General features: G+C 39.0%; 1 protein-coding gene across 2 annotated transcripts in view; it reads left to right on the forward strand.

The window, feature by feature from the left end:
* The window catches only part of GMDS (GDP-mannose 4,6-dehydratase), a 432,191-nt gene that overhangs the window by 58,680 nt on the left and 346,189 nt on the right, over positions 1-27,322 (forward strand). Inside the window, exons 1-4 of one of the 2 annotated variants that reach the window (XM_075744932.1) lie at positions 12,230-12,268; positions 13,957-14,001; positions 17,634-17,721; positions 22,334-22,443. In XM_075744932.1, the coding sequence (XP_075601047.1) occupies positions 12,245-12,268; positions 13,957-14,001; positions 17,634-17,721; positions 22,334-22,443 (267 nt within the window). In that variant the 5' untranslated portion in view covers positions 12,230-12,244. Of the gene's footprint in view, positions 1-12,229; positions 12,269-13,956; positions 14,002-17,633; positions 17,722-22,333; positions 22,444-27,322 lie in introns of those variants that run through there. The other variant, XM_075744931.1, reaches the window with a different exon arrangement.

The raw sequence follows: 27,322 nt of genomic DNA on the forward strand, positions 1-27,322 counted from the left end.
CTGTAAAGCCATATTTGTATGTGCCACTTATTAATATTTCTGCAATTAAAAAAACCTTCCCTCTTCCTCTTCTAACAAGAGGGTAAGTTTTTCCTAAATTTCTGCTGGGACATGTGCTTATATACACGTTTTAATCAGTTTTCATTCCTGATACCTGCTTTCAGGACTGTTTGCATACGTTGCTATAGTATTTGAGGGTGTTTTATAAGCAATGTTATGCTTAATCATTCGTCTTATGCTTATGGCAAAAAAAGGTTTAAACGCAAATTTAAGTTGCTCAGGTGAGATCAAACACAAATCATGCCAGAGGCAGAAGTCGAGGCCCCACAGGACTGTTCTTCGCATGTTTTAAACTAAGAGGGACAGTGCAACTGAATTTTTACCTCTTGTTACAACAACTTCTTCCCAGTTTTAGTTCTTTTCAGGAGAATGACACAAAAATTGTGGAAATGACTTTCCAATTTGCACTTTTAACTTCATGGCATCAGCAGGAGTAATTTGTTTTACTCAGCCTTGCTGTGCATTAAAAAGGGAAGAAAGGATTTGGTTTAGTATCTTGTACTACTAGTCTAGCCAGCTGCTTTGTAGGACGCATTTTTGTTAGATTTTTCCTCAAGCTGTAAATAAACCTAAGCAAAGTGATGTTATTAACCTTGCTGTTACAAAAATGTTAATGACCTTGTTATTACCTTCTAAGACTTTAGGAAAGCATAAATACTCAGAGGTGGAGAAGATTGTAAACTAGTGCATAAGATACTGGTGTTCTGTTTGTTTTTCCTATGAACATCTGGACTGCCAGTTCCTGACCAGCTTCCACAAAACATCATTAGGACCATTGAGTTTCAACATGGTGAATTTCTCCCCATTTGATGTGAAAAGTTAAATATAAATGGAGTGTTTACAAATTACTAGCTTTCATGAAAGGGGAAGGAAGCAGCATGCTGCTATGCAATCATTTGGATTCTGCATCAATGAAGCATAAAACAACTAAGCTGTTGAGGTTATGGGGTGACCCAAAGAGGAATATATCCACTTCTTTCTGTGTGTCCTTGAATGAAGATTGAATTGCCATAGATCAGGAGTGCATTTGACCCTATGCATAAAATGTTTGTGCACCAAATGATTCCTGATGTTGTTGAAGAGGCAGTGCTGTGCCAAGCTACTGCTTTTAGGTGAATGAACTGCTAAGAAAACTGTTCTTACACAAGGTAACATTAAATGTTTTTTTACTGACTTGATACAAGTTTCTTACATGTACCATAAGTATGTAAATAGCGGTACGTGGAGAAAAATATAGCTTGGCATCCTCATAGAATGAAATGCATTAAAAATAGGGAAATAGATATTTGGCACCAACACCTTTGGGGAAATACTTTCATTTTAAGGAAAGCAGCAGAACACAATTAAAATGTGACAATAGTTGTGGGAAAACATAGCATTCACTGTCTGAATAGATGTGTACAACAACTTTCACTGCAACTGGTAATTTTACCTTTCCTGCATGTCAACAGGAGAGTAACAAGGTCAAACTTTGCTGGTCCCATCCCAGTAATTTTGGAGAAATTCTTATGTTGCACTTCACCCCCTCCCTGGGACCACTGCTGTTTACCTCCTGATGCAAACTTCAGTCACTTGAAGGCTAAATTAGTTTGCCAGGTTGAGATTGCCCTACAGAAGTACGTGAGAATACCTGGAAAGGTTTTCTTCAAAGTTTGAACATCACGTAAACTACTGTCTTGAGTGAAATAGAAATATCTGGGGGGAAAAACTGAAATATTCTCCCTATGGATCTGGAACTATTGTCCTCTTTAGAAACAAGCAAACTTTCTAAAAGGTCCAGAAAAGTTCATATTCACATCACAGTTCATCCAGATACAGAGTGCTTGAATTGCAACACGTGGCCGACTGCTGTGTCGGAGCAGCTTTGCGCTAGCCAGCACCTTCTAGCCTGTCAGTTTGCCAACGTTGTTCTTGGAGAAACAAAGCAGCATTGACAAACAAGATGTGCAAACACGAAGCCACGGTTTTCATTTGGACTTCTGCCATGGGAGCAGCATGTGTGTGGCCGGAGGACTGCCGGTGTCTACGGATGATCCATACACAGCAGATGGTATAGATGACGGCAGTACTCATCTCAGCTCTGAATGAGATGTAGTGCTGTGAGTCAGGCAGTGTGGACTGGCCTCCGAGAGGGAGGGAAGGGGTGTAGCTGTGATGCCTTAGGTCCCGAAGGTGGAGTTTTACCATCATCTTAAAGCAGTATGTTGTAGATTTCTTTATGGGTTGCAATAACAACTTCCTCCAAAATGCCTGCTGGTGCAATATTATTTAAGCAGAGTTTTCTGTGAGGATAGAGTAGTTAAGTTAGCTGTCCGGTTGCATACACCTACTGGTTGTCAGCGTGCTCACTAGTACAAAAACATTCACTTGATACTCTTGACATATTGTTCCATGTATTTCCAGATGCCCTAAATGAAAACAATCAGCCCCTAAAGAGTAACGATGCTCATCTAAAGGGTACCGTGTAGTATAGTTTGATCAGGGCACAGGTCATATAATCTGGTACCTAAATAAGTGCTGTTATGATGTCTCTTCAAGCTTTCTAAATAATGGGTAACCTTCAAGGGGGAAGATGGGAGGAAAATGAATGATGCCGCTTCTCGGAATGAGGCAGAGGGAGAAGACAGATGGTTTGATGCCAAGTAGCTTAGTTGATGCTGTGATGAAGAACTCCTTAAGGGCTGCTCAAATTAGCTTTCCATGTGTCATGTAGTTCAGGATGGAAACTTCCTTTTTCTGTCCACTTTGAGCATAGTGTATTGATTCAATGCGTAAGTATTGAAGAAGATTCATAAGGTATAAGGTGCAATTTCTTGACTTCTATCTGTTGTCCTTATTTGCCGGAGGTGTTGGCTCAGCCCGGGCAAAAGCCAGATGGCAGGGGAACCTGCAAGCATGAAGCATGAAGACTATTCCAAACAGGCAGTTGCATGGCAGTATTAATCTGTAATTCTTAATAGCATTAAAGGGAGGACCTGTGCACTTCATTTTAGGATCTGCTTTTGGATACACATATCTGATAATTTTCTCCAAGGGGACTTAGCGTATTGCTCAAAGGAAAAGGGCTGTTTTGAGCCCCCATGTTTCTGCAAATGAGGCCTTCTCCCACTTCGCTGTTATGTTTATATTTGATGTTTAATAAAATCAAGAGTTCTCTTCCTGTGCCTCCTATGGAAATTTTAAGTGTTTCTTAAAAAAGATAGGATGTTGCCATTTTTAAGTGCCCGTGATGTTTGTAATTAAAAGAAAATATTATTTTCACATCTGCCTTTTTGCAAAAACTGCTGTGTTTGTTCAGTTAGTCTACCCCCATGTCCCCTGGCAATTAAATTTAAAGAATTTATGAATTTTAAACAAGTGACATTATGACACGGTGTCGTTGTTCAAAGTGTCAAAGTGTCACTAACACTTTGGTAGGCTGTTATTAACGTAACCAGGAATAAATGTAACAGGACAGTTTGCAAAGTGAGACAGGGAGGTTTCCTTAGTAATTCCTGTAGTTCCTAGGGCACAAAGCGATTCAAGTGAACTGCAAAGAAACCTTAAGATTAGAGGAAATTACTACGAATACAGACAAAAATGACTAAAATGTGTCCTGTGTACTCAGTCTCTCCTCAGCTTGTAAAGTCAGTTAAATTTAACTAGTTTCAGGTTTTGTGGAACAGCAAATGAAAGAAGTTAAAGTAAGAAATGTTTGTGACAAGCTCTTTAAAGTAACTTGTTTTGATGCTTCTTAAAGGCTTCTTTATGGAAGTTTTAAATAGTTCTGTTTTCAGAGATCTATGCAAAACTGCATAATTAATTGGAACAAAAATGCTGTGGAAATATTTAAACTGTACAGTTGCTTTACCTTGATATAGCTCTGTCCTAATCTTAATTAGGAAGCTGTTCATGAAAGCTAGCTAGCTGAAAGAATTCTTTTGATAACTGCGCTTGGGGTTATTGCTAACTCAAACTGCAGGTGATTTGTAATACTGTATGAATTGAAGGAATGGGTTTTTTGCTGGCGGTTTTGAAGCACTTGTCTATTCCAAATCCTGTTCCTGACAGATAGGATAAGCAAATGTGATTTGCTGGCTTTCCTTTTCTAGTTCCCCTTAGACAAGAACCTTGGCAATTAATGAAACCGAGTGGGTTTTTTTTTTTCCTCCTTTCAGAGCTGACAAGGGAAAGCTGTGAAGTTGGGTACACAAGGCATTGTACAGTATCTGTAAATATAAGGACGATCTTCTGCAGCCTTCTCTGAAAAAACACTGCATCCTTTTGCTATCGCTTAGATAACCCTTATCCTGCTCGGCTTCTCGCCACCAGGAAGCTCGGTCCATGTGGCATCCGAGCGCTTGATTAGTGAGAGCGGCTACGTGGAACAGAGGTATCAGGTCTAATGTCTAATTTCAATCAATCTATACTTTAATGTTTTGCAGGAGTGCCTTTATATAGTTAAGCATCTTTGCTAACAGTTGGTTTTGCTTACAGAGGAAGGTAGGCACCATCTGAATTAATAGTTCTGTTCATTCAATTAAGTTTTACCACAGAGTCCATGTATTTAATTTATTTACAATTATACTGTAGAACATATATTGTGTATTTAAAAAAAAAAATAAATCCTAGAGTGTAAAAAAACAAAAACAAAAACCAAAACCCAAACAACCAAAACAAACAACGACTACTTTTGAAGCATAAATATTGAACAAAATGTAAAGCTGCTTCTAGTGGTGATAAAAACGTGTTGCAAAGCATGGGAATGTGGCAAGTACTATCTTTGGAAAAACTGGTTAAAAGCATTGTATTCAAACTTTTGTAGATGGTGTGGCTTTGTCTTCGCTAACTGTTTCTCTAGATTCTTTTGGGGGGACAATATTTTGGAAGGCATAAGAATAACCCGTCTTAAGATTCCTGTCTCTTTTTGGTTTGGGTTTTTTTTTAATGAAGTGTAGCTTTATGTATTCAGTACTCAAAATAGGTAACATACCCCTGTTATGGGGAAGAAGAGTATGTGTGTAGAGCGAACATCAGGGAACAACTCTTAAGAGCTCTCCTGTCACATTTCTCTACTGTTTCTTCAGTTTCTCCTGAAGAAAAGATGATACAAATAGCCAAATGTTAATTTAAAATGTAACATTTTGGTCCAAATATTGATAGTTGTTCACAAGAGTTTAGCTTTGGGATTTCTGTGGGTTTTTCTTATTTGTTTTGAAACGTCAATTGGTTATTTCCTTTTCTATTCCATTGCAAAAGTATGAGGAAGTTTATTGCTGTGCTAGGGGGTTTTAGGAGTTTTTTAATTATTCTTATAGTATACCTTCCTGGTGTAAAGTGAAATCCGAGCTGCCTGGAGCTCCAGGATGGTGATGATCACACTTAGGCTTGCTGGTCTCTTGGCCGCTCTGAATATTCACAACTACGGGGAAAGTGTTGGGGGCCACCTTTTAAAGACCTCTATTATTGAAAATTGGTAAGTGTGAGAACCTTGAAATGAAAAGGTGGGAATCGTATAAACAAGCAGAGTTCCTGAAAAATCTATTTGTGCTTCACTAGATGCCAGACCAGTAAAAACTGGGCTCCCACCATGCTAACTGGGAGAGGCAAGACCTAAGAGTGATGACCAATTGCAGCACAAGGTGTCTTGTCCTAGGACTTCCAATGTCCGGGGAACAGCAAGGTTGCTCCCGTGACTTGCAGGCCACATCTTTGCAGGATCAGTGCTTTTCTTCCACCCAAACAAATGTTGCAAGACTGAGAGCTGTTACAGCTCCGACATACCGATCAAGCATTCCTGACTGCATTTTCAAATTTCTAACCGTGCAGACATTTAAGAAAATAAAAGTTGTCTTACTGTGCATTTCTTTTGTACTCCGATTGGAACATGTTTTCTTTCTGGTCTTGTGTTTCTCTGTAAATAAATCATATTCCAGACTAAATTGCTACATCCATATGTAAAGCTGAGTACAGAAGAATGAATTAAAAACCTTTTTCCCCTGTCTACACTCATTTACCTCTCCTTCGCTGGGCTTTGGTCTCATGCAAACAAGATAGCAAGTGGGATGTTTATTTTGGTTTCTCTCAAATAACTGACCTTGCACCCTGTTAGGAAACAATGTCTTGGCCTAAACTTAAAGTAACATAAACTCAGGCAGTGAGCAGCAGTGGTAGAAAGCCTGCCGAGCATCAGTGTGAGAGGCTGGCGCTACAGTGGTGAAAGCAGCTTTAATCTCAGCAGCTGTGGTAGGCTCCTGCAGCAAAAAAAAATTTACATGTAGTTCTGGGAGTGAGGTGAGACCATTATTTCTGGTAGGATGTGTGTTGAGCTATGGTTATAAGTTCAGGTGGCCTCCCCAGTTACAGCGATGGCCATGTTGCTGCTCTGGTTTTGATTTTCCTCTGTAGGATGTTAAAGGTAAAGATGGCATGCTAAGATTTCATATTTTCCTCCCTGTCTCACTTCACAAAACTCATCTGTTTTAAACATAACAGACACCATTTCTTCCAAAACCATTTCTGGGCTTTATGGTTTGTTACTGTGACAACTCTGAACTTTCAAATTTTGAGGTCAGCATTACCTTTTTGAGGTAGCTTAGTCCCCGGGTTTCCTGGTTTCGTTGCTCTGTGCAACGAGGTTCTGCGTGTTTGGGTTTCCACTGGGTAGTGTCTGGGGTTAGTTTGCATTTGCTGCAGATTGAGGGGTTTTCCTCCTGGGTCAGCTGCAGCACCCGTAGTCACCTAAGGGGGCTGATGGGTAACTCTGAGTGCTGAGGATGGGCATGTCCGAAATGCCGATAGCTGCCGCTGATTGGAGCTGCTGTTACTCTTTCGGAAAGGTGAAAGACCATCTGATACCAGTAGCTTTTTTGAAAGCGGGAGGAAATAGGGATGGGCAAAACAATCATCTTGTGGCTGTTAAAAACTGTTATGGATTTCCCATTACAAACTCTCTAAGTAGAGGCTTTAATTTTCTTGTGGACTGTTGTCCATAGGATTTCCATTGCCATGTTTATAGACACATTCTTCCGATCCCTGTGGTTTCACTAGTGAGACAGGAAAATATAGATAGGTTTCTCTCAAATTCAGAGTTTATAACTGGTTTGTTTTATTTTGGTATACTGCAGACATTCATATTTGAAGAAAAAAGTAGTGTATTATGGCTTATAAACATGCATTCAGAAAAAACTTGTTCTTTAAAATCTACAAAAGGCTTTCTACTGATACGTTTCCTTTTTATAAAAATAGTTCTTTGAACGCGTCTGAAAAACTAGTAGTTATTTTGAATATCTGAATGTTTTAGTACACAGCCTGAGAGTTAGGGGCATGATTTTTAATTTCTCCTAAAAAGCTGTCAAGAACCTGGCTGTTGTCACTGGGAAATTTGTGGTAAGTGTATTTGGAAATAACACATTAAGTGTCACAGGTTCCTGCAATCAGGGAAAAAAAAACCAAAACAACTTAGTATACTCAGTTTGATGGTGTCACTTGTTTTTCCCAAGCTGAGATGTTGGGTTTTTTTGTCTTGTAGATTATTGTAGAATATCATATGTGTTTTAGACTGAAGATAGTATATTTTAAAATATCAACACTTTAAAAAAAAAAAAAAAATCAGCAGCATTGCACTGACATATCTTACTGTTGTTGGCTTAAATTAAACCAAAACTCGTAACTGGTTACCTCTCCTAATCGTAAGGAGCAAATTTGAATTTCAGATGATTATCCTATTCGTATCGTCTTTAGAGTGGTGCAGTGGTTTGTTCTTTAGACAGAGTGTCCATGCTGGGGTTCACGGTAGAATAGCTGTAAATATTGATGATGTGAATAATGTTTTTTTGGATAACTGGAGGGAGGAAGGAAGAAAAACTTGTTGCTGTTGTCCGTAACTGCGGTTGCAGCTCTTAATATAACTTAATAGTTTACCAGTGGAATAGTGTGTGAGGTCAGATGGAGCTCAGACTAGGAAATAACAGGGTGATTCACTTTTCCAAAGCAACTTTGCTTTTCTTTTGCTGTTAAACAACTCTTAATTGAAAAAGGACAGAGTAATGTAATTAAAATTTTTTATTGTTGTTGCTAATGATAACTTTTCCTCCTGCTTAATTTTTTTTGTTATACTGCAGTTAACGCATTACAAAACCCCTTCAATTAAGTGGGGAATGTTTTTAAACAAAGAAATATTTTTTTTTTAACACTTATTGCTTTTTGACTTTTTTGACTGCAGGAACAAAAGGATACTTGTTTTCTATTCTTACTTGGCCAGAATACAAATCAGAATAGCAAAATAACTACTGCATTTGGAGGGTGGCAGCCTTAATAAATCAGTTAAATACTTCAGAGTTCATAATTCTTCCTTTTTCAGTATGGAGGATTTTTTATGAACACTTTAATGCTTTACTTTGAGTATTGCCTTGAAGACTTGAGACAAAGTGCAGCACTGTTCTGTTTATAGTAGCTGCAAAAAATTACCAATTTCCTGCGTAAATCATTGGAAATTATTAGAAGTATGCATTTTTCAGCAAAAATAACATTACACTGTGTTACTCTCTGGATTTTTTTTTTTTTTTTTTTTTTTTGACTGAAGGCTGTTTTGGAGTGCTACAAAGAAATGAATGGTGGTTATTATGGATTGTTATTAATACCATTTAGATGTTGCTTTAGAGTGGTGTGTGTTCCCTGCTCCAAATAATCTGTCACCATACTCCAGCTTAAGTCACTGAAATAGCATTAGCTTATAGATATCCAAAAGTTTAAAATTTGATAAAACAACAGTTCATTGTTCAAGGCTACTAGTGGCACTGGTTCCGCATATTTTAATGGAAGCAGAGATTATTCATTCAAACAAGGCTAAATGAAAATGGTGACAGTGCATTGTTGGTGGTATTACTGTAGAAAGATCCCTTTAAGAAATAAAAGTGATGTCCTATGGCTGAGTGTGTGCTGCTTCTCTCCACGCACCATCCCCCAAACAGATTAATTGAACCTACCAAAATTTAACTTCAGCAGAGCACAGCAATAGTATGTAGTTCAAAAGGAATTTAGAACTGCTACAAATGACCTTGATAACTGACGGTTTGAACTTCCATCAGCTCACCTTTGGAGTGTTATTCCTAAGGGCACGGCACTAGCCTTAATCAATTTTGAATTTTATAAGTATAACCACCTTTAGTTTTTCACGTGAGGTGTGGAAAATTATGGCACGTCTTTCCAAAGGAACAATGAAGTCTGAAAACTTGTATTTGTGACACAGAAGTACAGACTACAACCGTAAGCATGTAGCAAAAATGGACAGATATTTCATCATACGCACCCATCGTAGAAACATCAAAACCCCAACACCTCCCTCCAACAGTGCATCTGACAGTGGGTGTGTTGCATTTTTATGTTCTCAGGCTTTATTGCTAATCCATTTGCAAGTGGGCAGGCATGAGGAGCAAGGGAGATGGCACAGCAGTTAGTCTCTCTTCCCTGCTGCGTTATCCGATCAAGAGGTGCTTTTCGAGCACCTGTGTCACTTGTGGCTGGGAGCCAGGTTTGGGAGTTCTGGTTGACATTAGCAGCTCCGTTGTTTCAGAAAGAAGTAGAGAGCTGAGCTGTTGGTGGACAGTTTCTCTAGTGATCTTGCAGCGGGATTTCTCACAATCCTTTGCATGGCTTTGGGATTTCCTAACACTGCAAGTTTGTAGGGAATGTCATTTTTACCACCATACTCTGAGGATGTTTCTTAAATGTTTATACTAGGCCCTTTTTCCTCTGTGCTACGGTCATAATACACTTGCACTGCTTGTCTCAGGTTTTTAATTCCTTATCCCTCCTTCTGAAAAAGCACTTCATATACTTCTCCTGGAGTTCTAGGAATAGTAATAAAAAGAACCCTATTCCTCCTTCTCTTGGTCTCTTTTCCCTTGTTTCTTCATCCATCTAGTACTTTCTTCCACTTCTCTTTATTAGCAGAGAGGAGCTGTGGGGAAGGGGGAATTCCCTTCTCTAGATTACAAATGCTCAGGTAGGACGTAATCTAGTTCTTGAATCCAGGAGCTCTGCAGAAGGATGTTGGAGCTGGCCATATCAAAGGAAGAGGATGAAGATGCCTTTTACAGGCTGCTTTTACAGCCTTCTATAAGCATGTCAATATAAATCCAAAATGAGTCCATTGTAAATTGAATTTCTCTGTGTGGAACAGTGCAAAATGAAGGAAATTTGGATTGTTAACAGGTTATTTACTTCCACTTGTTTTCAGTTTTCCGTATAAATTATCCTATTCTTTGCTCATGGATCAAGTCAAACTTGATATTTTTTTCATTCTAGATGTTTGTTTGCAAAGCAGTGTCATAACTCTTGTTTATGTCTCAATTTCTTCACTCCATTGGAAAAGGTTTTCTTTGATAGCGTATCAAAGCTTACAAAAGTTCTTGACATTAACTACTGTATTAAATATAAAATACTGCATCCTAAAGTCATCTTGCTCTAGTTTATATGAGTGTTTTCTTTTATCTGAGAGTTTTACAGACGTGTTGTAAGGCAGCTGCAGTTGGAAACCTGCTGCTATGTCTTGGAAGCCAGCTGAAGTATCATTCTTTGTATGTGCTTTCAAACTACTATTTGGCTGAAGACAGCATACTGATTCTTCAAGTCTGATATGTCAGTGTGTCCTGATGAGGAACTGTTTTAAGTGATTTATTTAATCGGTCTAGTTAAACTGTTTTGACTGTTCAAGCTGGTCTGACATATCTGCACAGAGCCAGGTCTCATTGCAATACTACTTAAAGGCAGTTTGTAGGCTATTTTATTTTAAGACTGATGTTTTGGCTGCAAAGGGACCTACTTGTGTCTTCTGAGCCTTTGTTGATTTATTATAAACTGAATAGCAATACCTGGATACTTTACACTAGCAAAAGTAAACTCTCAAATGTGATAACACTTCTAAAGTAAAATAGCATATTCCCCAGTGGAGGGAATGCAGTAACCAAGACTCAAATCTGTATAGACTGTGGGTTTTCATCTTGGTTTTGTGGTTGACTTTGGGGAGTAGGGTACCTGTAGCTACCTCAATGATCACACTGGGCTCTGGGTATACTAATGCCTTGCTGGTTGCATGTGCTCACTGCCACCTAAGCTGGTATTGTTGTCGGGGTGTTTTGTTGTTGGTTTTTTTTTCTCCCTGGTATTAATGATTTAGACTGATAGTGTTGGGGTAAAAATACTCGGGGAAGTAGGATCAAGGTGACTATAAGCATTTCTTACAAAAGAGAAGACCCTGTCCATCAGTCCCCAACTTCATGGATCAGACCAAGTCATGCACTTCATGCTGGTCCATTCCTACTCAGATGCAAACAAAGGATGGCAGCATGTGGCTCAAAGCAAAATCTGCTAACCCTAACAAAAATTGAGATTTGTTGCTAAACACCTAGTTCCTCTAATATTCCTTTCCTGGTTTAGTGATTCCTGAATCTTGAAAGCTCTGTTTGTAGTATAAATGGAAATCAATAGCTTTGATAATAGAATTTATATACGAAATGTGATCTCCTATGGATAAAAGTTTCAATTGCTTAATAGAGCTCCTTAATATTACTCCTTGACCACATTAGGGAAAGATGGAAATTGTACTAATCTTACAAGTAGCAAACTCTTAAACACTTTGATCGCTGTTCTGATTGCCGTTCACATTGACAGCGGCTGTACCGAAAAGAAAAGGAAGGGAAATGTGAAACCTGGGGGCCGTGCGTGATACAGTATCGCAGTGCAGGACAGCACGAATCCGCATTGTGTGCGATTTACCAGGCAGTGAATGAGCTGTGCTGTGCTAGAGCCAGAAACCAGTAGCTTTCACGCTTGCTGCCTGTTTCCCACTCATTGTAAAGCTCTGCCCTATCACTCGATAGACCTGGAAAGGAAGCGCAGAGGAAGCGAGTGCCACTGCTGGTTCAAAATGTTCCAGGGCGACTGGAAACATTGAGCAATGGCCTGGGTGAGAAGAACAAGACCTTATTGACAGGGTTCAATCCTAGTCAAGTCTGTTTCCCATCAGCTTCCTAAGTAATCACAGCTTTTCTTTTTTCATCTCCTTTACACTCTCTGGATCTCCTACTTTCACCTCCTTTTTATTTTATGTATTTATTTATTTTTGGTGGACTAAGCAACCAAGGGCAATTAAGAAGCCGTCTTCACTGTGAGCCACCTCTGCTAAATCCTGGGGAAATTACCAATGAAAAAGACAACTACATTAAAGGTAGTTGTCCCACCCTTGCCCCCACGTCTCTCCGGAGTTGCCATTGGCATATTCTTTGAATATTTCTCCCTTCAGTGGGGTCTTGTTTTTATGATGTACATGTAATGTACCAGTGATGCCATGGTATACGTGGTTTGTCATGTTCCAGATCAACCATCAGTCATAGACTGATGGCTGCTGGGTTGCGGGCAGTGAAAATTTGCGTGAGCACACACACACACACACAGCGCGAGAAGTATGTGTAAGCTGAGACTTTTTTGGTTTAAAGCTCTTTTAGACTGTAAGACTTTATGAAACACTTATACCTTAAAGTCATTAATTATTTTAATGTTGTGGTTTTAAACATACAGCAACATGCCCCTTGTACACTGCACCGTGCCATTTTGCATGGCCTTATGCATGATATTGCCATCAGTGCAATAAGCAGCCTCCACTGGCAACCCTGCTGCTTTAGGGCCTCCTAGTGCATCTCAAATTTCTTACTTCAGTATGTTATTCTCCTTAGGCTGTTTATGAGATGAGAAGTTCATTTAATCTGAGGTGAGAGAGGTTTTTCTCTGGAGAAACATGCTTTTAAAAAGAGGACCAGAGAAATATCTGTTTAGTTTTGCACTTAAATGTCTCTGGCCGTGATTACAGCAGAGCAGATCCACATAATACAGTTAAAACATGTAAGCATAGGTGGCATCTCATGTTTTTATTGGCTTTCTGTAGCAAGTCAATTATATATACTCTCCCATATCAAAGGAACAACTAGTTCAAAAAGTCAGTGAAAAGACACAGACTCTTTGGGCATAGGTGCTTTTCTCTGGATTGGTTAGTGAGCGCTCTTCTGGAGGGGTAAACGTTGCTGGGTTTGTGATGGTGCATACATATTTATAAGGATAATATGGCTTATTGTATTTGGTAATCCTGGCAATAGCAATGCCAGGAAAATCATCTTATTTCAGGAAAACATGTGGTAGCATGTGTTTTGAAGTATTTGCTTTTGGGGAGTTTAGTTTAAGTTTGACAAGGATTTAAAAGGAAGAAAAGAAAAAAAACCATGCACAACAAAACCCAAACCAAAACAACCCAAACTCTCAACCCTCAATGATATATAAAATGTGAAAATGGCTGGTATTCTGTAGTATAGATATAGGGTGTGCTAGTGATGTTTTTGAAAACTCAGTTGGTGAGGCAGGTAGAATTATTGCTGCCTTCAAAAGGCTTGTGGAAGGAGTGTGCGTGCAGGGGAGACGCGACTGTGACACCGTGCTACGGAGGCATGTCGGTTTGCAGAGTATGCCAAGCTTGCACCAATTTCTCTAGAATCTTTTTCCTTCCCTATCTCCAAAATAGTTCAAATTCAATAATTGTGGTTAGGATATTTTGGAAAGACGTTCCCCAGGCACTTTATAATAGATCTTGGGAAGAGATTCAAGAGATGGGAGTTCTCAACCAACCAGTATTTGTAAGCAAGTTAGCTTAATATATACTCCTCTTTAATCTAAAATTAACCAAAAAAAGCATTTATAGTATTTTTAGGTCAGTGTATAAATCTGGAGAAATCAAAGTATATGCTTGTTACCAACTCAACTCACTGCAAAATTTTTTTTTCTTCCCTTTTTTTGAGACCTTAACCAGTATAAATCTCCCAGGCCCATTCACTGTGTTTCTAACATTTTCCTATATCTTACTCTTCCCAGGATGGATCGTACTTGGCTGAGTTCCTGCTGGAAAAAGGCTACGAGGTGAGTGACTCGGTGACCGGCTGCAGGCTGATGGAGTCGTTTGGATGCTGCAGCTCTGGCTTCCTCTGCTTCTGTCCTTCCCTGTGTGTGTTTTCCACTCCAGCCCTAGATAACAAATCAAAACTCTGGAGAGGAATGTGCAACATGGCCTGTAATCATGCCAGCTTATTGTCCTATTTATCATCTAATGTCCACTGGTGGATTCCCTCTTCTCCTCAGGGTATAGCTGCTTTGCATGTTTCCCGCCAGCTCAGATAAGCAGTGATCTATGCAAGCCAAAACTGTGAGGAATTAGGGAATAATTTATGATGCAATGTACCTCATAAAGCAGTAAGAATCTCTTGTTTGTTCTCTTTTTTAATCTTCACGCTAAAGGCCCTTTTATTTTTGCAGTTGTACTTCAGCAATTAAAATCTTGCATCTTGCTTTGTTAAAAAAAAAAAAAAAAGACTTTGGTAGTGTTACTTTCCACCTCTTCTCTTGGATTAATTGTATTCTTTCTTAGCACATGATTTTCACTTACCTTTTCCTTAGAATAAAGGAAGTCTGTTTTCTTACTTCTTGTTGCATAATTTTCCATGTCTGTTTTGTGGCCCACGAAAGCAACAATCACATTATTGTGGTATGTTTTGATGGTTGTGAACTGTTGTGGGCAGATATGTGAGAATGTTTGCCTTCTCAATTATGAAAGATGCTTCCAAAATGTATGATAATGGAAGGAAATGGGTAGGCAAATTAATGTCCCCACAACGTAGTATTTTCCAGGTTTTTACTAATAACTAATGCTTGTTCTAATATTGGATTATATTACTTCTGTTGCAATACTGCTTCATAGCTTACTGAGAAGTCTCTTCTCAGCCAGTCTGCGCTTTCTGTGCTTTTGCACGTGTTTAATCTTGCCTTGCTTATTCCATCCTTTCTCCTGCTTTGATTGATCTGATTATTGGTGTTGGGTTTTTGGTGTTGTAAAATGATTATTTTTACTAATTCTCCATTCCATTTGGGAAGGGAGGTATCATTGTGGTTGCTTCTGCTACTTTAAAGGCAAAAAACCATGCTCTCTCCCAGTCCACAATGAAATTTGGAACTCCTAACTGTGACTAAAATTAAATATAAACCTTTCCATGATAGAAAGGCTACAATAATTGGGTTGAGAGGTTTTTCTTCTGTTCCTCAACTCTCCATCTATTTGTTAGAATTCTTTCCTGTGTTCCCAATGAGAGACCTCTGTTCCTGAATAACTGAACACAGGAGTACACATGATAACTGATTGCCTTCCTGACTAAGGTGATTTGTTTGACTTTTTAAAAATTTCAATCTATTTAAAGATCAAGCTCTATTGAGAAAAATCCTCTGATCTTACATTCTTAACTAGATTAACCAGTTTGCACACATATTGGCTTGTCAAAAAGTTTGTATTTCACCTGTCCCATGCAGACAAAGGTACCTTTCATCAGTTGGGTTTTTTGGTTTTTGTTTTTTTTACGGTAATATTGCTGTCACGGATTAAGCATTTGGCAGGTTTTCTTTCTCTTGTATGCGCATACCAGAAAAAGGAGTGGGAGAAAAAAAAAATAAAAGAAAAAAGCTGGGTTTGCATGTTTTCTTGTTATCACTGGATGCAACAGGCTCTCTGGATTTGTTTGTTTGAAACTTTTTGAAGTTCTGGGGTGATTGCATTTAGTACATCTCATTGGTCAAATGTTGGTATCACAGTCATTCAGCTGACACAAAGCTCTTGCAAGCACAATCTTTCATCAAGCTTTGAGCTGCCAAAATTTGACTTATTGGTCAATCATTTGCGTGAAGTTGAATTTCAGCATGATTTCATTCTGAGATAGATAATTGAGAGCTCATGAATTCTCTCATCAGGACTTTAAGCCAAAATATTTAATTTTGCTAGAAGAGTTGTAGAGCGCTTCAGTTGGCTTCCTTTAGAATAATTTGATGCTTTAAAACTATGAAGTCTGATTTTTTTACTCAGCAAAACAGATGTTCATTTGATGTATTCAAAATATTTCCAGCATCTTTTGCAAAAGTGAGGCTTTATGGAAGTCTCTTTTTTGAAAGTGTTTCTTTCTAAACCTTTCATCCCTATAAATTATCCACACATTCTGTAAATAATTATTTGATAGGGCTTTTAACTACGTAACTTTGAAAATTTATCTTCATAAATTCCTTATTTGATGGAAATTTCTTTTGGGGGGGTCGTATTTCTCAGTTCCCCATTGATCCTCAAAATGCAAATATTTTACTCAGTTGTGGAAAGTTTAGTGTTTGAATTGTAGAACAAGGTACATTGTGAGCCTGTTGTGTGACTGGGCACACAAGAGATTTTTATGCAAGGAAATTGGCGTCATAAATTTGACTTGCAAGTTGTAAAGATGAAGCTATTCAGCTATTATTAGAGATCTTGCCACCAAAATGTCATTCTTAAAAAGGCAAACTGGTTTCACTGTGCGGTTGTGCATACTTCTGTACTCAGTTAAGTTTCAGATGTAAGATGGAATGATAACTGTTTTCTGTGTTGATAACCATCTCTTTGTGTTACATGTAAAACAAAAATCCCTAAAGCAAACCAAAACCCCAAATGCTGCCTTTTCCTGCTGGTATATTCTCGCAGGTACAAGTTAAAATGAAGTAAAAGAGTAAAGCGATGGCTCAACCCAACCAAGTGTAGGATGCATCAATGTATAAGAGATCACTTTCAGAAATAAAGGACAGGGAGAAGCAGAGAACAGATGCTGAAACTTGATTTCATTTGTGCAAGCACAGCTTCTGCAGCTAGTAACATAAGCTAACGTGAATTTTGGCAGCAGCCATGGGGCTGTCTTACATGAAGAGGAAACGGGATCAGTGTTTGAACAATTTCTCTAATATGTTAGACACAAACAGGCTTTTCTTTAATGTTAGTCAGAACCAGTGGGGTTTTTTCCCTGACTTATTTATTGTGGCTGTTTAAAGGAAATTCCCCACCTGCATTTCAGCCTTAGGCTTGCCCGTGTGTCTTGTAACCCACCGGAGAACACTGACTCATGATGTCCACAAAACAGCACTGTCTGTTCTTCCAACACCCCAGAAAGTGAATCACAGCTTTTTTCTAAAATACATTTGGGGCTTGCAGCTGTGACTCCTTCTTTTCCCTTGTCTTTTTCTTCCCTTGTCTCCTCTCTGCACCCTCTCTCCTTTCCCTAGCCCCATCTCCTGCTGCTTTTTCCATGCCCATCATCTCTGGCTCCAGAAAGACTTCTCTGCAACCAGGGAGAAGCGGTTATCTTGGGATTCACATATTGCTTCTCCAACTCCAGCAAGTCTCACTCACTAGGAGATGGTGCTCTTAGGGAAGCTCAGTGTGTTTTCTGTACCGTATGTGATGCTAGGGCTGCTGGTGGTGTCAACAAGGGAGAAGATGAAACCACTCAAGGGTACTAAAGTAAATACAACAGCATCAGAGCTCATCTCCAGGTATTTTGTTACCATTTGGATAACTGCCTGCCTTTAGGAATAGAGACAAGCTCTGATTACCTGATATAAAGGTTAGGCCCATGTATACGAAAAGAGTGATGATGATGAACACTTTCCTCTTAATGTTCACTGCTTGCCATTTGTGTTTGTCCTTGTTCAATCTCCAGGTGCATGGCATCGTTCGTCGGTCTAGTTCTTTTAATACAGGCCGGATTGAACACCTCTATAAGAACCCACAGGCTCACATTGAAGGAAGTAAGACTTTGTTTTTATATATAAGGGGTTTTTTTAGTCTGTGGTGTGTGTATGGTAGAGAAAGATCCCTGGGAGCAGGAAGGGAATCCCAGTTTCCACTACCTAAATGTTATTAACGAGTAGTTATTTTTAAGCTGTGCTTGTCTTAGGATTGGTTATTTAAAACAAAAATCAAACAAACAAAACTCCTTGATAGCTGAGCTTCCCTTTTCTCTGCTTGTTAGCTAGCTGCTCTGTCTCAGAAAGAAAAGTGATGACTTTTCTCTGATGCAAAGGTGACACACAGTACACATACTCTTGTGTGTGTGAGTTATCCAAAGGAGAAAATACAAGAGAGGCACTTCCTGTTGTGTAGAAATGCTGACGCGGTTCACACGTAGCTAGGCAGTAGCAATTAGAAAATGGCTGGGCCTGCAAAAAGCTATGTGAGGTTGAAAACACTGGGATGTCAGAATGGTAAAATGTGGGGGGTTCTGAGGCAGTTACCTTAAGCAATTCACTTCCGTTTCATCATGAGCTTCTTAGTGCCTGATGGAGGTGAAGGTTTGGCGACAGACTGTCTGACAGCATGACTAAGACATGATCAGTTCTCACTGATGACAGGAAGAATGAATCTTTGGACCTTCTGAATTTCTGCACCCAAGGAAACGATTGACTGTTTTTCCTGAAGGAAAGGCATTGCTCTTGGAAATTTGCTGACAATTTACTGAATTCTCTGTTACTGATGATGATTTGGAAAGCTGAAATTATTACCTTTAGTGTACACTTTGCAAAAATTGAATATTTTACCTTCAAAGTTAACTTGTCACTTAATGAGAAGCTCAAATGTTGGATGGTTCCAGTTCAGCAGAAGGATTGAGCATTTTATCAAGCATTTAGTTCTCTATGCTATGCATATTTTGTAAACTTGTGCAGACTGACACTGTCCTAAATAGTATGATTTAAGGTCTTGTTAACACTAAATTATCTCTATGCCATAAATATATCTTATGTCTTTTGAAGTCTGCTTCCCACTGTGGTTAAACAGAGCCTAATTTTATGAAATTGTAATATATAAAGCAACTTTTAGATTTCACTTGATCTTTGCTTGTAATTAAAAAAAAAATATTTAATTTCTGACATGACTTCAGTGGTATTTGCTGTGAATAGTTGCTACTTACTGTACATTGCTCCTTAAAATATCTGATTGAGAGAGGGATAAAAATTATTAAAATATCTTCATGAAGAATACTGAAACCTGTGCTTCTGTCAAGGACAATGTAAGAACTGTGTTTCCTGTGATTTACATTCATGGCTTGCAAGTTTAAAATGAAGCAAAAAAAATCAAACAGGAACGTATGCATTGTGAGGACCATCTTGTGAATACGAAAAGTGATTTGAGAAGACAATGTAGATCATGATAAATACGTATATGAACATTTAAGGAAAGGGATGGAAGAAAGGAAAAATAAAGTAGACCTTAAATGTTTTTCCCCACTTATCTCATTTTCCTTTAACTGAGGAGTGTAGCCCTATGAATGGGAGGAGGAGGAGGAACTGGACTTGGAATCTCAGGAAAGGCTGCTCCATGGAGACCGTTTGGAAACAATGGGTTTCCACGCAGTACTGGAGGAAAGCAAAGAAGCACTAGTGGTTGATGTGAGCAAACCCTAATTTTGTTTTTTTGTCCTATGTGTTCTTCCCATAAGGAGTTGATTACATGTTGCAAGATGATGATCTTCATAGACAGTGAACCTCTTTATTAAAAAAAAACAACTTGGGAGAACAAGAAGGAAAAGCTGTTTCCTGAAGTGAGCCCTCCAGCTATTGCTTGCTAAGAAGGTTTTTAGATTGGATAATATTACTAAAACCTGAAGGTTTTGGCTTTTTATCTGTGTTTATAAATCTTTGCACCAAATAAACCCCATTTCCAGTAAGTCTTTCCACTGAGCCTGTTACTCTTGAAAGACCTCTTTTTTCATGGGTCAGAAAATTAACAAGCCTCATGCCCTACTCCCTTTCAAAAAAAGCCATTTGGACAAGAAACTTTGACGACTTGACAGTAGACCAAAACAGGCATTCTCCTTTGAGAGTTTTACCTTTAAGGTAATTGTGGTAGGATATCTCTGCTGCTTCACTCAGCCCAGCTGGCAGCTCACCTTCCCCTGGGAAGCTCCTGGGAAGCTCTGAGACTGCTCTCTAGCCTGGCGATGGTGGCAGAGCTGGATGTCTTTGGTGTAGGAAGAGGGAGCCCGGCTGTGTCACCTCTTTCCTGCTCAGCTGCTGCTTGGGCTGGAGAGGAACCAGTTGGTCTTTCAGACCCTGAGGCTCCTACAGAGCTGCTGCTGCTGCTCCCTGGGCCTGCTTTTATGACAGTGCCCTCTGCTCCATCCTCTCTGAAAGGTTGGCTCAGCTGGCAAGGAGACTTCATATAACTCCCAGCCAAGGTAAGCAGAGGAGGAGGACCCTCGTCGCCTATGGGAACATTTATTTTCTGGTACAGAAAGAGTAGTGCATTTGGGTTCTTCTCTGCTCCCACAGCGGTCTCCTGGAAAAGGTAACTGCTGTCAGAGAGATGACAAGGATACTAAAGTAAATATGGCAGCATCAGAGCTCATTTCAAGGTATTTTGTTACCATTTGGATAACTGTCTGCCTTTAAGAAGAGACAAGCTCTGATTACCTGCTATAAGGGTTAGGACCTTGCTCTTGGTCTCTAGTGTTGCAAGAAAAATGCAGCAGTTATTAAGACGGTCGGAACACCAACAGTTTTAAGGATTGCAGGTTAACACTAATATCCAAATAGCTTCTTCCTATAACCATTTGAGATCTTGTGCATCCTGTATCCCACAGGCGGAACTGGTTTAATGTATTGAGTTTCATTTGGGAAGCAGGAGGTTTCCCTTCCATAAAAGTTGAAACGTGTTGTTCCAGCACAGCCTGTATAGAACTGGTGGCAGGAATGAAGGCGGCTCGCACCATGGATAATTGATGTGTATGCACAAAAAGGGTCATAACTTGCTTGCTAGCCCTCATATTTAATCACAGTTCTTTCTTTTTAAAAAGAAAAAGTTGCATTACCATTGCCTTACCTGTTAGCCACAGCTTCAACTGGGTCTTGAAGTCTCTTCAGAACTGTCCTTTTCAAGCAATGTGGATGTAAAAGCAAATTTCAAGAATATACTGTGACCTGCTGGACTGTATCACTTTATCAACCTGAAGAGCCTCAAGTACCTGTTAAATAGGAACGTGTGAAGCTGAGCACCTGAGAACTGCATGATCTGTTACTTCCTTGCTGCTTTAAACTGCTAAAAAAAAAAAAAAAAAAAAATTCCAAAGCATAAAACCCAGAAAAGGCTTAAATAAAAACAAAGTTCACATATCTCTACAGCACTTCAAAAAAAAAAACCAAAAACGTACTGCAGATTCACATGGTAGTCTCCTGTAATAAACCTTGTATTTCTTGGTTTCAGGACTTAAAAAATAAAAAAATAAATCAAGTTGATTATGTCTGTAGATGATGGAGCCCCAAAAAAGTCGTGACTGTTGTCGAATGGGAAGACCATTAAACTGTGCTGAAATAGGAATTTCTTCTTTTTCCTAGAGATAGGGCAATGTAAAGATAAATTTATTAAGATAGAAAACATCAAATGAAAATCTACATAAATATGGCAAGTGTAAACAGCTAATTCATCAATAGTTATAACAAGATTTTTCTTTTTGTTGAATAGATATGTGAATAGCAGTGTGATTTTTTTTTTATTTTTTTTTAAATAAGAGGAAAATGAGACCTATTTTATCAGAATGAATTTCAGCTCTGGAATAATTTCTCGACAGGTCAGGGTCTGAAACCAAGGACAAGTTGATAAGCCATTGCAACCTGCTTATTTAATTTTGATAGGAGCTGGTCTCATGCTCTTACCTACTTTTTCACACACAAATTAGAAAGTAACTCATTTGGGAAAGGACAAATAATAGCTGTGTGACTGACGTATCTGGCCACATTTGAGATTTTGGTATGCAATATCATGAAGTGTGTTTCTTTGACAGTTACAATGTTCTCTGAAATTCCTTTCCAGTGTGTGCATATATTTTTAAATAGAAAAACAATAGTAATAAATGCAGTGGGTTGTACTGTAGTGTGACCTAAACATTCATCTTCTAGGTACCTTAGGCATTTTTGTTGTATTGTGAAATTGTTCACAGTGGGGAACTCAAATATGTGCAACATTTTGGGAAAGAGGAGAAAGCTATTGACGTATGCATAAGAAGTTACTAACAAACTTTGTGGGTGAAAGATTGGAAGCCTAAACTAAAATAGTGCTTGTTTTTGGGTTTGGTTTTTTTTTTTTTTTTTTGTGGCTGAAATTCTAGATATGACATTGATCTAATTTATATAACCTGGGTTAATGAAGTGTAAACTATTAAACAAATGATATAAATGTTCCTGGGTAAATCAGATTATTGAAAAGAGAATCTGAAATGGTATTCATTACTTCTGCAGGGAAATATATTTTGTGCTTAAAGTAGGAAAAAAAAAAATCAAGCAAAACCATGTTCAGCCAGTGATCTCTCAACTTTTTTCCAATAAATTTTTACTCTGATTTTAAACTTTGTGTTCTTAAACTCTGAAGACATGAAGCTGCACTACGGTGATCTCACGGACAGCACCTGCCTGGTGAAGATCATTAATGAAGTCAAACCCACTGAGATATACAACCTGGGAGCTCAGAGCCATGTCAAGGTGAGTAGCTTCTAGCACTGAGAATTGTGAATGTGCGTTGATGGTGGTATACCGCTTGATTATTTTAGACCGCAGCATTTATAGCCATTTTAACAACTGCTATCTTTGACAGGTAAACACTACCTTAAATCAAGATAGTTGTGTTTGCTGCAGTGCTGAACTACTGCACAAGTCCTGCTACTGTATATATACATTAAAATGTCAGAATAAGTGAAGTTAAATTGTCCTTATCAACAAAACCCACAGGTTTAGAAATCTGATTTCTCTACCATGTGAAACAACTTTTTCCTGTAGAGTTTGCTGCTGATCAGCTCTAGCAGAAAAGTTATGCAGTATTGTTAGGCCAAACAGCGCTTAGAACCACAGTATTCTCTTTGCGTTATAACCAATATGTGTATCTGGGTGCATCGTTTCCAGAAAGGCTTTGCCTGTACCAGTTTTCATGCAGGTGGTATTCTTTGAAAGACTGACCTACAAACAGAGAAAATAGCTTTGCTACTACCTACAGTATTACATTTCTGGGTTTTTTGTTGGAAAAGTCAAGTTAGAGAAACTGAAGAGAAAAAAAAAAAGGACTTGATGGTGATGAGTAACTTGACCCTGGCAAGTACTGCTGCATCATAAGGTGAGAATATGAATAATAGAGCAGATAACTTTAATTTGTTTAACGTATGTTATGCTACATTGCTATATCATGGAAAAACTCAGTTTAGTAACAGGTGAACTCTGTGTATTTGCAAAAACCTTATTCATACTTCACTTCATGATTAAAAACTGAAACTGATGGCCAAGGAGCAAATTATCATTAAAATAATGCGTCAACCATATCCCCTGTCCTTATTTTATACAATGTGAAAGTATTCTTAAGAGGTAATATTTCCTGTCCTCTCTTGAGGTGAGAACTGAAGGAGCATTTAAGCCTCATGAAAGTCAGCCTTCCTACAAAAAAAAAAAAACAAAACCCCAAACCCAAACCAACAATGTGTTGCTCCTATCAATCCCTAAGCCTTGAAACACAGCAAGAGGAAATCATGTTGAAAGACTGCAGTTATTGACAAGACAAACAGCAGAATATAGAAATGAAAGGAGAATAATCTTTCTTTTAAATTGCTTGCATGATCAAATTATCCAGTTTTCTCTGTGCTAACCATGGGCCTGGTTGGGCTTATTAGCTCAGGTATAGCAGTATAAGAACAAGGCTACATGAGCCCATGGACAGCTTTGGACCAGAAGGCAATTTAACTGCTGCTTTACAGAGCAAAACCTGAGCCAGCAAACCTTGCTGGGTATTTGCAGTGCACGGCGGTACTAACGTTCTAGTCCCAAACTATCTCCATGTGGCTGCTGCAGCTGCCACCAGCTCAAGTCACAGCACTGGGGAGGTATGAATAGGGGTGATGGTGCCACTACAGGTTCTTGCATGACATCGCCATGGGCTCTGGGAAAGTTTATTCCTCAAGTATCTCACTGCATGAACATTTTGAGCCAATGCAGATCTGGCACTGTGTCTTGGCTTTTGGAGGTCTGATGTGCCTTGGAGCACAATGAGGAGACATTAAAATGGTTCTCTTAGAAGCTAGCCTGAATTCAGGAGGCCAATACTTAGACAATGTTAGAAGTCCTACTGGAAGTCTAGATGGACTCCTTCAGAGTGTGCTTGTTACGCTTCCTAGCACCTCCAGTAATACTTTTGTTGCAGTTGAGGAGAGAACTTAGGCACCCCAAGTCTGTTGACTTGAGGTGATTGGGGGAGACCTGACTATCGTATTGACAGGACTTTAAAAAAGTCCAACAGTGCTTACCATTTTAAAACAACTCCTAATGTAAGAGGAGGGAGTAGAACTTGGCCACCTGTTAGGGGTAGATGTCTTCACCAGAGAACTGAACAGCTCTTACCATTAAGCTTCGGTTATGTAAACTTACTGGTTTTGCCTGTGTGCATCATGTTTGGGGAAGGAGAGAGAAAGACTTTTAATCTTAGCTTGCTTCACATTCTGGTGACTTTGAACCAGTGACGTCTTCAGTATTTTTTGGTGGTGTTTATGTTGGCTTGTGTTTATGCAGAATAAAGTTTTCTATCACTCTCACTTCCAGTTAGTTTATGTGAGCCATGCTGAAATGAAGGAAAATAAAATAATAGGAAGTTGGTCTGGTTTCCTGTAGGAAACCAATGAAGATGAAATTGGTTCTTGGAATGAACCCACAGTAGTCTGGGAAATACTGTCAGAGAAGACTTTTTCTGAATCATAAATAGTGGAGGACTCTGACTCATAAAGTAGGTCACTGAGAGGCTGATCTGATTTTGTACATGAGAGAAAGTGAGAGGAGACTGAAACTTGCTCCTTATTAAAAACAGTAAACTTAACAGAATGATATCATCAGTAGGAACAAATTATTCAGTGTGCATTCCTGTCTGTTTTGGTGAGAAATTGGGATTAGCTCTCAGCACTGCAGCTTCTCCACTGGATGTTCAGAAAACAGTAGCACATTCACTTCATAGTTACTAAGTAAACAGTTTAACCTCATGTTCTCTATCCAGTCTTCAGTCTTCGTATGTCCTGCTGCTTTGGGTTTTGGTGCTTTGGGAATCTGTGTGCTGACCATGACTTGTTTTCATTTAGTTAGGTTTCATGTGAGTGATTCTGTACAGCACATTGATTCTAAAAAAAAAAAAAAATAATAATCTATTATTGTGTACAAGTAGCATGCAGATGGCTTAATCTAAATTCTGTTATTCATAACTCTATACTCATTTCCCTCTGAATGTCTAGAAAATCAATTATCCAAACGCTAGGTTACATAAAATTATATAAAAGTCTCTTCTTGCAGTGTTTCAGTAGATGCACACACATAAATGGATATGAACTTGTAACTCTTTTTTTCTGAAGGACAAGTGATCTCATCAGTATTTGTGCTGTAAGATTTTTTTGTTTTGAGTTTTTTTGAACTGGGGAAGCTGGTAAATATTTTTTTTTTTACAAATTTCTGAAGCAAAAAGGAAGTGTAACCTTAGGAAAAGATCTCTTGCTTTCAGCACTTGAAATGGATTGAGCAGTTAAACATAGGACTGAAGAAACGGCTCCAGTTTTATGGCTATTGCTACCCTAGTAGTCATGTATTAAATAGTTTAGTCCAATCTGGCTGCAGTGCGGATAGCCACAATTGATAAGTTTACTTCTTTAAATTGTATTGGGTGGTAGAAGGTTATTTTGCCTACTTACTCTTGGCATTTGTTGCCGGAAATTTTATAGCGAATGTGTTTTATGAGATACAAATGTGATAGATGTTCCTTACATGTGCAACTTGGACATATTATTGAAGAGTAAAACCTTACTTCTGTGTAACTACTTTTGAAAAGGCCAGTAAATACTCAGTTTGTTTTTTGTCACCTTGCAAGATGCGTACAGGACATTTTTTGTTCTTTAGTTCAGCGGATATTAAGGTTCTATTTAGTTTTAAGTCCTTGCAGACATATGAGTGCTTGGAGTCATGCAGGAGTCAATTTCAAGAAGCAAACCTTACCGCTGTTAGCTGAAAGGTGAAATGTAAAAATCAAGGGGCTTTTAGCATATAATCCCTCACTTGAGTAAGGATGTCTTTATGTTTTTCACTGAACATCTTTTTGCTGCTGATAGGCCTGCAGCAGACATTTTTGCTGCCCTGCATGTCCCTTACCACATTCAAATCCAGACGGGCTTTGGTTTTCCTACCTCTATAGCTGCCTACTTGAGCAGTGTCTTTGTATTCCTCTTGGGTTGCCTGTCAGTGCTTACACCATTTATACATCTCCCTTTTATGCTTGGGTCAGGAGCTCCTTATTCATCGTGCAGGCCTCCTGTCACTTCTGCTTGATTTCATATTTGTCAGGATGAACCATCCTTAAACTCGGAGGAGGAGATCTTTGAAAATCATCCACCTTTTGTGGACTCCTCTCCAAGGCTGTATGCCATAGTACTCTACCAAGCAGATCCCTGAACAGGCAGAAGTCTGCTCTCTTGAAGTTCAGGGCTGTGATCCTGCTTTTTTGTCTTACTCCCTTCTCTCAGGATCCTGAACTCCACTGTCTCATGATCACTGCCGCTAAGGCTGCCCTGACCAGTTTTTCCTTGAGTGTAAGAATCAGATGTTCATATCATTTTCTCTTGTGAGCTATTCAGTCACCTCATGTGATAACCTCATGTCAGGAGGTTATCAATGCACTCCAGAAACCTCCTGGACTGTTTGTGCCCTGAGGTGTTGTGCCTACAGCAGATACCAGGATGGTGAAAGTCCCTCGTGAAGACCAGGATCTATGAATGTGAGGTTTCTTCCCATCATCTGAAGAAAGCCTTAACTACTACTATGTTACGTTGTAAAGTGTGTTTGCATCCCTGGACTTCTTGTGGTCTGAAGAGCATGAACCCTATGGGAAATAGGTGGTCTTTTTCATGTCCCACCATAGTCTTTTATGGGATGCTTCTTCCTGCGGTTGTAACTGTGGTTATGAACAATTGCTGGTGGGAGATGTTGTGCAACTTTATGGTGAGGAAGGCAGTGTTTGGGACATGGCATGGAAGGCATCCTTCTGTTTAGGATACGAGTGAATCAAACAATTAAAACTATCTATTGCTGACTTTCTCCTGCAGGTGTTACCAGTGATGTTATAGGGGCAGTCCTCTTCCTTCATGCCCTTGCTGTCCCTGCAGGTAGTATAGTTGATAATCACGTATGAGACAGTCTCTGTAGGAGAGGGTGGCATCAATCTGAGGCAGTCTCATCTGAAGAAGGTGTTTCCGCTGCATGTATCGAGTGAGTACTTAGCTATGAGGAAAGTCAAGGCATAAGCCTAAATAACTTAGCCCAGAAGTAAGTCAGAACTGAGAACTGAAGTTTTGTGATT

This window comes from Balearica regulorum, chromosome 2 (assembly GCF_011004875.1).
Source record: "Balearica regulorum gibbericeps isolate bBalReg1 chromosome 2, bBalReg1.pri, whole genome shotgun sequence".
Classification (NCBI taxonomy): Eukaryota; Metazoa; Chordata; class Aves; order Gruiformes; family Gruidae; genus Balearica; species Balearica regulorum.